The sequence below is a fragment of the Cynara cardunculus genome, unplaced genomic scaffold (assembly GCF_001531365.2).
Source record: "Cynara cardunculus var. scolymus isolate 2C unplaced genomic scaffold, CcrdV1 Un_Scaffold_920, whole genome shotgun sequence".
Taxonomy (NCBI): Eukaryota; Viridiplantae; Streptophyta; class Magnoliopsida; order Asterales; family Asteraceae; genus Cynara; species Cynara cardunculus.
In genome coordinates this window covers 97961-108273 of record NW_020200648.1, presented here as the reverse complement: position 1 = coordinate 108273, position 10313 = coordinate 97961, and the positions used below count along the sequence as shown (strand labels likewise).

Sequence of the window (10313 nt, the reverse complement as noted above, 5' to 3'; positions counted from 1 at the left end):
GTAGGTGATGGCCATCATTTTGTTGGTTGAAGATTCATCTACAATGGGGAAGTTGGTCAAGTCTTGAATCTTGTCAAGCCACAATAAATATTGAGAATGTAGGTGATTTAACATTATTAAATTTAACAAAGAATAAAGAAAAATGGTCACATTTGGTCCATACTTTTATCCATTATAATATTGTGTCTTTCTACATTATATCATATTATATATACACATCATGGCACTTCACATTAGAGACGGAGTTCTAGACCAGTTACATTTTTCGTCAAAACAAAAGGCCCTACACAGGACTGGCCCCATTTTTCAAAAATATTTATTGCCGATACCTAACAGCCATATGACTATTTTCCCCATTTTTGGCCCTTTCTTTTACCCTCTACTGACCATATATAAGTCATATGTTGTATGAGAGAAGACATCAAATCACAAACATTCACAATTCTTGTTATATTCGTGATTTGGGCCAAATGGGCCTGACCCGAACCAGGACAGATTTTTGATCTCTACTCAACACTCATACCTCATAAAGATGTCCTTGGTCACATATCCAACCATTCCCCACAATACCGATTGCACATTGTTTGGCTTTTATATAGTTGGTACAAAAACAGATGCATTTTATGGGTAGTAACAATAATTTTCGACCATAATATATGTGTGTGTGTGCGCGCACATACGTACATCCATCATATTAACTTACCGTCTTCCTACTTTAAACACTTAAAACCACAAGAAAAAGAAACCAACACATTTATCTCTTCCTTTTCAACATCATAGCCACTAGAAAAAGAATGGGAGCAAGTTGTATTAGCTACTCTTGTTCACCCCCTGCAGCTCCATTGGTGAATTGGTCATGCTACTAACGGACCCCATGGTCTGTGAGCTTAGCTGTGGGCTTGCAGGACAATTACCCTCCGCACTCATTGGAGGGTGGATGGCACCAGAACTTAACTGTGGACTCATTGGAGTTCGCTGGCTCATTTGCTGCTGGGGACTAGCCTGTTGCTGTGGCAGTCCTATTGATGGTGAACCCACCTGCTGCTGAGGTGGAGAAAGAACAGCCTGTAGCGGAGATGTTGATTCTTGCTGCTGCAGCTGCTGCTGCTGCTGTTGAGGCAATTGCTGAAGCTGTTGCGGCAACTGCTGTTGAACATGCAACTGCTGCTGCTGCTGCTGATTCATGTAGGCATTCATGCCCGACATCAACTTTGGTGGGGCCATAGCAGTTCGCTGCATTGGGTTCATGTTGTTGGCTCGGTTAATATTGGGACCCAACATTGAATAGCTACTTGAGCCTGGATGCACCTGCCTATTAGCACCTGGCAGTGCACCGACATTACTGGATTGCCCCCCAGCCCCACCCATTCTGCTCTCTGCCATCCTCAGCTTTGTAGTCATGATAGCAGCCTGTGCTGGCGTTATCAGCCCAGAACGAAGCTGCTGGCTTATTAGATTGCTGATACTTGAAGCCTGGTTGATATTAATGGGGTTGCGGCCCATACTATTGATAGGCCCTGTCATAGGTGGGGAAATACCAGTTCCTGTACGAGCACCCCCCATGCCCATCACATTTCCCATGCCTTGAATCCCAGCCATATTATTTCCAGTACTTCCTCCCATTCCAACATTCCCAAGTCCCATCATCATTTTCCTCTGCATTTGAGGCTGTTGCTGTTGCTGTTGCTGTAATATCTGAAGCTGGAGTGGTGACGCTTTATTCAGCATATGACCCAATTGTTGCATGTTTGAATTCTGCCCCATTGCATTTAAATGTGAAAGTGGGTTTGATGCCAGCATCATAGCTGATGATCTTTGCAGCTGTTGTTGCATCAAGGAATGTTGATTTTGTTGCTGCTGGAAAGATGATTGTGACTCTGACTGCAGAGGCCTTGATGGTGGCATCGACACGCCAGGCAGCAACCCACCTTGAGAGATCTGCGAGTTTGAAGGAGGGTGCATCCTTACACCTGGCATGTTCTGGGATGAGTTAACTGATGCATTATTTGTTCCGCTATCAGATGGTTTGACAACTTCATTAGATGGCTGGCCTGAAATTGCTTCTGGGATTTGCTGCATCTCAGCATTGAGGGAAACACCAAATGCATTATTATGTTGATCACCAGATGAGCAAACTGTGTTAGTTGGTTTTGGTTGGAGACGATCGCCTTCAACATGGTAACCTTCACGTGATATCTGACACAGATAACATCCATCATTCACAATGAAATGCAAATTTAACATTCGTAAAAATCAATTTTGAAGGTCATACCAGTGAGCAGAACTGGGCCGCAAGCAAGTCTGCAACATGCTGTAGCATCAAATCAAATGACAAGTCAGAAAAACATAAAGCACTGTCCATATAGTATTATTGGTCAACAGACAATCTATGCATGAAACCATATCAATAGCCCCAAGGGGTTGGGCATAAATGTGGCCAACAAAGTATGCACTAATTTACAAGACTAAACATGATTAGAAAGGGGAAATTGTGGATGAATGCTTATTGTACTGAAAACTTGTTAAATTCAAGGTTATGTTCAATAAAGAAAAGCACCAAGGAACTCACAGTATTTGGAAGAGTAGGAAGGCATTCTTCTGCTGCCAAATAGTCACATTCATCCAGTTCTCCGTAATGCATTGCTACAGTGCCATCATCTCGCCTTTCTGACAATATCATTCTAGTTCGTGATTTTGGTACAAGTGAGAACCCATTTCCTGGAAGAATAGTACATGGTGAGCATGATAGATGATCAGTTAATTCCCGTCAACTAAAGATCTCTATGTTACATTCCAACAAACCTTGGGGTACACGTTCAGTCTGCACGAAATGCAAAACTCTGGTCTTACAAGCATTCATGCTCCCTCCCACGAGCGACTTTGACAGAGGCATTTTACAGGCTTCATCTTTGGGATTGTCATTATTATGATCATTGAAGAGATAATGATTGAGCTGTTGAGTGGGAAATGCCGTAGTCTTTCTGTACTCATCAACCTTGTTCTTTTTGCAGTTCAGTTGATACCTGAAACCGAATGAATTAATCGTTCGATCACAAAATCAATGAACGTGTAAACAGTACTAGAAAAACATGGGGATTAGTAAATAATGCAATGGAGTAGCTATTTCAGCCCTACCCATCAGAAACATAGTCGACCCTTAAATATGTGAAATGACAGAAATGTTGTGATCATTACCGCCTTGCTGAAAAGGAAAGTAACAATCTAAACCCTTTCCTTTTCTTCCAAGAAACTATTATGATATCTGAAAGGAAGTTTTCATAGGTCCAAAATGCAGCTCAATACTAACACAGAAAATGCAGCCAGGATGAAGCTGATGACAAAAGAGAGTGAACATGGAAAAAAGGTTATACCTGACAGTCAACATCTCAATCTTGGAGAACTTATCACGCATACTTTTATCAGCCTCCTTTCCAACAAGAGGACTGCTAGCATTAAAGGGTCCACTCATGTTACCAACGCTAGCAGGAGATCCTACTCCACTCATAGCAGGGGTCTTTGGGAGGGAGTTCGATCTCCTGGCTGCCATTTGAGCTTGGTGTTGTCGCTGCATGGAATCGTTAGCACTAGAAGTCAGAGATCCTGTACCAACTGCAGGAACTGAAGTGACGGCTGACTTCTCCCTTTGGGATGATCCCAATGTGGCTGTTGTTGCAGCTACTCCATACTGCCCTCCCAAAGACCCACTGGAAAATTCCCCTGATTTTGATGACAAGGGAGATTGAGGCAAAGCCCCAGCAGATACACGGGGACTTTGTGCTGATTTTCTTCTCTGTAATTGTTCCTCCTTTCTAGAGTTATCAAGTGATTGCCCCAGATTGTTCCATGGAGTTGGTGGGAAATTGGATCTTGGGAACTGCTGCGGCAGCCTCTGCTGCAGTCGGGACTGCTGAGGGTCAACATGATTAACATCAGAATCCACCATATGCATCTCATATTTATTTCGATTGAGCTCAAACTTATCCGGTCTTTCAGTCTCAACTGGTTCATGTTTTAGATTGTATCTAACCCCTGGCTGCCCCATTGTAAATGGCAATCCCCCGGCCTCCTGACTGAAACTCCCTTCAAACAGTTGCTGAGGATACTTTTGAATGACAGCATTAGGTAACTGAATCCCTCTCCCAACTGATTGTTGCTGCATGAGAGAATTTTTCCACTGGGAATCTGATGCATTGAATCCATCCATGTGTGATGCGGCTATCTGTTGCTGTTGACTACCATCAAGGCCAATGGAATTGGACCTAGCTCTCTTACTCAAACTGGCCATAGGCGACAGCTGGGCATCTTGGTTTTCCCTCTTACCATGAGCAGAAGATATATTTGAATTCATACTGTCAGCATAGGAATTCATCATGTCCTGCCCAGGAGAAGCTCCTGGTGCATTAAATACAGGTCCTGATCCATGCTCCTGCATAAGTCTTGGGTTTCCAGGACCAATTTGATATTTTGATGGATAAGATAGTGAAGGCGATGCTGGAACAGAGATATCAGCTGAATAGGTTCTAGTTCCTGAGGCAAGCATATTGCTAGGACCAACGTTCTGGGTAGTCAGATTCACAATATCAGGTTGCTGCACCATCTGTCCTGAATCTCCCAGCCGGCAATTTGAATTTTCTGGGATTCTATCCATGCAAACCTTCTTCCCATGGACCTGATTGTCAGATCCAGCAGCAGCTCCCAACATCTGCCGCAACCTCTTCCGTCGAAGATCCGGTATATTCAAGTTTAGCTGCAACAAAGTAAGCAAATCTTAGAGAAGCAAGTCTGGACACCAGCAAGATGATTAAGAACTATATACCACTTACCTTTGAGGAAGTTGGACTTCTACAGAGTCTGTCTAAGTTGGGAGTCGGATCTAGATTCAGCTTTGGTTGTAGGGCTCTTAATATTCGGGCTTCTGCTTCCTACAATTCCCATTTAATTAAATGTCAGAGTGTCGTATATTTTCATCCGGAAATTATCATAACAAATAATGCTCACCATTAAATCACCATAAGTCCAAGAACTATCAGAAATGAAAGGGATATCCTTCACCACATTCTCCAATGACATCTTAAGCCGTATTTTCTTAGTACTAGGAGAAGCATCTGCAGAAGAACCATTAACTCCTGGTTCAGAAGCACAATTCCTGTAATCTCGCACCTGCAACATTTCCCATATCAGAAATTCAAGAAAAACCTAAGCAATAATTGCGGACCTAAACCATTCCATGATTAGCTATAGCGCTTACCGCGATGGTATAGAGGGACAAAATAGCAATTCATGTAATAAATAATTTTATATATATATGCAGTATTTGAAATATGTAATACATATCTAATAGTAATATATAATATCATAACTTCATAAGTCGTTAATGAAGTCCTAAAATATTTTAATACATGTCTCTTTCTTATTAATGATGCACTTATGTATTAATTTATTAGGCTACCTCCAGTTCCATCCACGTATAGCCAAAGGAAAGGTCTAAGGAAGTATAGTAAAGAGGGGTCCACAAAAGAATAATGGCATTTACCGATTTTGTAGCAATCTATTGCTAAGGGTAGTTCTGGGTATTGTCTAGTATTTCTGATAGTAAGCCTATAAAACAAGAAGGGGGTATTATGGGGGGAATTATGCATAAATATGATCCAACTATAATGGGAGAGTCTAGCCTCTAGAATTTCTAGAGCTCTTGTGTCCTCGGTTTGTTCCTCCAAAATTTAATTTAGAACGGAAGTTGAGCACCCTGGTGTAGTCATGGTCTATGGATGACTGAACTAAGGAAAGAAATAGAGGCAGACCCCTTTATTAAACTAGTATAGGAAATTGAGATAGAAGGGAAGACACATGTGGGGTACGTGGTGGTACATTGGAAGCTATCGTATATAGGAAGACTAGTGACTCCTCACAATTTGCCTTCTACTCCGAAGCTTTTTCAATCGTATTGCCATGCACCTACCCATTCGCTTCACATATTCTAGAATAGGTGAAATAAGTCATCATACTTGGTCCTACATAGCATCGGATTTCCACCATGAGGGTAAATGGGGAATTTATGTTATTTTCTACTATATATTTTTTAGTTATAAAAGCAAGGGCAGGATGCAGGGAGATCATAAAAATCTTATGACCATTTTGTATAGGAGAGACTAGCCTGTTGATTCTAGAAGCTAGGGTCCACCATTTGGCTAATAAAAGTTTCCCACCCTTCCATTACTTAATTTCCCTTTAAGTTTGGTTCTAAAGCTTGTATTTATAACAAGTACTATATTCGGAAATCGGAGGCCATTCGGGTTTAAGACTTGTCAACACATGGTTGCAGAATGGTTTTGGGTGGAGATGAGACGTTCAATCCAACAATATATCTGAGCATGTTCGGGATGCTAACAGAAGCTGCTCATCCACCCAACGAGATTCTTTCGGCCGCTGCCTATACTTTCCCAAATGTGGAGGAGTTGATGATGGATTTTATCGACCACTTACCACATTCCAAGGGGTTTGCTGCCATTTTAGTCGTCATGAACCGATTAACTAAATTCACCTAGTGTATCGCCTTAAGCCGCCCTTTTAAAGTAACCTTCATGGGTTCCCATCCGCCATTGTATCAAACCGTGATAAGGTTTTCGTGAGCAATTTTTGGCATGAGTTGTTCCATTTTGAAGGCAACACCTTCTTGTTTAGTATTGACACCATCAACAAATCGATGGACAGTCGAAAATCATTAACAAGACGGTGAAGGCATACTTGCATTCTTTCATTCAAGGAAATCCTCGTAGTTGGATACAATGGTTGTCGTGGGCGAAGTTTTGGCATAACACTTCCTATCATACCCAACATAGTATATACCATTCAAGGCAATATATGGTCGAGATCCACCTAGTCTAGTTCGGATGCAAACAGGTAATTTAGGAGTGTCGTATTTGGAGGAGTAGTTGCTAGAGGATGATGCAATGTTAGATAACTTGTGATCACATTGCCTTCGGGCTCAACAGCAAACGAAAATAACGGCAGGTGAGACTAGTGCGTCTCAGTTTTCAAATAGAGGAGTGGGTCTACTTGAAACTTCAACCTTAACGTCAAAAGTCTATTTCCAACCATCCTTTCTGAAAGCTCGCAGCACATTGTTATGGTCCATTTCAAATTACTCAATGTATGGCGAAGTGGCATATAAGCTCTAGTTTCCCGACTCTGTGTATTATATGTTTCACAACTCAAGAAAGCCATTGGGATGCAACAGTCATATGAAGGAGAATTTCGAGTTAGAAGTAGAAATCGAAGTTGTTATTGGGGTTTTATCTTTCTAGTTACCTACTTTTATGTTGTTTATCCTAAAATAGTTTCCTCATAGTAGTAGTATATATTCATGTACCTTTCCTCTCATACTTATTTGTTCATGGCATTCTAGCACAACCTAGACCTATAGCCGTTACGTATTCAAACACCTGATCGTCAGAATCGTGATCTGTAATCTTGTCTCCATTGTCACTCGGAACAGCCGCCGCATTTCGAACACCAACCGCTCCATTTCGAACCTTAGCCACCTTCTTGTTGCTATAGCTCATAACAACTACCCCATTTTGAACCTCAACTGTTGCATTACGAACCTTACCTACAATTTTTTTTACCCCGGCCACAGTTGTGAGTTTTACTTTTTTGTTTCTGCCATCTCTTTTTCCTCTTGAACTTTTTTGTGGTTCTGCTATTTGTTTTTCTCGTTGTAAATTCCAACATACTTTGTTGACAAGGCATGCCCTCCTAAGACCAACATAGTCGATGTCGACCTCATTGGAGAAACAACGAGAAAAACAAATCCATATAAAAAGAAACCCAATTCACATATCAAAATCAAAATCAAAACCAAAGTAAACCCTATCATCAACAACCCAATCAATATACTAAAACCAAATTACACCCTAAGGTCATTAAATGAAATCAAACGTAAACACCACTAACAACCTTCTTTTTTCTTTTGCAACTACCATTTCTCTTGTAGTTATTCGCAGTTAGAAACAAGAAGGAGAAGGGGGAAGATGCCGATGAAGAGGGAGCGTAATGGAGAAGCAAGAAGGGGTCGGAGATGTGGGAGGGGTGAGGGTGATGGTGAATTGGAACAGTCGCCCCATTTCGAACACCAGCTGCTCCATTTCGATCCTTAGCCACCTTGTTGTTGCTATAGCTCATAACAACTACCCCATTTTGAACCTCAACTGCTGCATTACGAACCTTACCTACAAGATTTTTTTACCCTGACCATCGTTTGACCACGGTTGTGAGTTTTACTTTCTTGTCTTCTGCCATCTCTTTTTCAGTTGAACAGTTGAATTTTTTGTGGTTCTGCTATTTGTGAGTTTCTCTTCTGCTTTTGCAACCTGCATTCCCATTTGCGCTTCTGCGACTTGTACTCCCTTTTGTGCCTCTACAACTTGTACTTCAGTTTGTACATCTGTGACTTGTACGAGTTGAGGCGCATTTGTTGTCTTCAAAAATCTTTGTATGTTCGACACAAAGTCCTTGTGCTTGGTTTGGAAAATTAAGTGAGGCCTTTAAAAAGTTCGGTATCAAGAAAAGCAAGTCTAACCATTATGTGTGCTACAAGCAGTTAGATGCATTATGTTAATTGTCTATATGGATGACATTGCCATCACTAGAAGTGATCCTATGGTATCTCATTTCGTAAGTTTTTCATTTACTCGGTTTCTGTGAGATCCCACATTGGTTGGGAGGGAAACAAAGGTGTAAAGGACTGGATCTGGTACGGTTGATCGCGGAAGTTACAGTTTCACCCAAAAGGCTTAGGGGTGATAAAGTATTTCCTGATTGGTTACAGATTGAAGTTGCAAAAAGTAAAAAAATAAGTATATTCCCATCTCATAGAAAATACGTCCTTTCAGATAGAAAAATAGAAAGTAAAGCCTTGTAGTGCTCCAATGAATCTTAGCATGCACCTTACAAGAAACGGGTAACTGTTCCTAGATCCTAAGAGATACCGAAGGTTGAGTGAGAAACTAAATTATCTTACAATGGCCAGTCAATTTATGTCATCATTGACGGTTCATTACCTAGCAGCTTTAAAACAAATTTTGTGATACTTGAAAGTGCACCCAGGTGTGGCATTGTGTATGCAAATCATGAACATAGTTATGTCGAATGTTTTTTGGACGCAGATTCGGCAGGTTCTAAATAGATAGATGATCCACTTCAGGCTATTGTATATTTGTTTTCTCATGGGAAAGTACGAAGCAAAATAACGCAGAGTCAGAACGTCACGCTATGGCACATGCTATGTGCAAGAAAACATGGATATATCAGCCTCTGACCGAAATATGACTTAAGACTTCATTACTAGCAAAAGCAAAATTGTAGTGTGACAATCATGATGCTCTTCATATTACATCTATTCTCATATTTCATGAGAAAACTAAGCACATTGAAATTGATAATTCAACAAGATCTCATTTCTACATAGTATGTTAAGATTACAGAACAGCTTCACGAATGATGAAAGCTCTGATTGAAGTTTGGGTAGTCATCTTTGTAACAACTAACAAGTTGAGCATGATTTATATTTATGAGTGTGTTAGCTAAAAGGAGATATTTACATTTTTATTTTTCTAGTTACCTTTTTTTATGTTTTCCTAAAATAATTTCCTAGTAGTAGTATATATTCATGTACATTTCCTCTCAGGAAGATATGAATATCACATATTAAGAGAGAAAAGAAGAGAAGAAGAATCACAACGATGATGAAGGAAGAAGATGACGACAAAGAAGGAAGAACCCTTCAAATTCTAACTATTACTTCCGTCATCCTCAATTTCGTGGAGGAAGTAAGGAAGAGAGAAAATTGGTGTGCTAATTCAGCTAAAAACCCAAAAAAATTGCAGGTTTCACACTGTGATTTGACATCCCAAACACTGTCAAATCGCATCGCAAAAAGCGGTGCGACGATTTTGTGCCGTGATTTGGAGATATCATAGCAGTAAAGGAACGCCAAGCACGATCGCACCGCAATTGACTGCTGACAAGAAAACAATGAAATTGCTCTCACAGTTACAGCTATTGATCCTGAGACGTGTTTAGCCTTCGTAAGAAGTATTTACCTTGTTTACAAACAGTAGCATAACTAAATATTCCCTAAACCCGTTAGCTCAACTATTTACCTTTTGTTTGCATTGTGTAAATGGTGTGAAACCGAATTGGTATTATATAAGATGTGTATACAAGACTAGATGAGCCCTCTATTTATAGGATTAGAGAGGGACTAATAAGCAATAATAAATTACATACAGATCCCTAAGCTATAGCTATTTACA

At 40.5% G+C, this 10313-nt stretch overlaps 1 protein-coding gene across 2 annotated transcripts in view; it reads right to left on the bottom strand.

Annotated features, from left to right (window-relative positions):
• Positions 1 to 573: 573 nt before the first annotated feature.
• Positions 574 to 10313, bottom strand: part of LOC112502099 — an 18918-nt gene continuing 9178 nt past the window's right edge. For both annotated transcript variants that reach the window (XM_025105925.1, XM_025105924.1), the window contains exons 6-12: positions 4999 to 5160; positions 4824 to 4922; positions 3372 to 4747; positions 2803 to 3023; positions 2570 to 2718; positions 2273 to 2311; positions 574 to 2196 (exon numbers count right to left, since the gene is read on the bottom strand). In XM_025105925.1, coding sequence (XP_024961693.1) covers positions 811 to 2196; positions 2273 to 2311; positions 2570 to 2718; positions 2803 to 3023; positions 3372 to 4747; positions 4824 to 4922; positions 4999 to 5160 — 3432 coding nt within the window. In that variant the 3' untranslated portion in view covers positions 574 to 810. The remainder of the gene's footprint in view (positions 2197 to 2272; positions 2312 to 2569; positions 2719 to 2802; positions 3024 to 3371; positions 4748 to 4823; positions 4923 to 4998; positions 5161 to 10313) is intronic.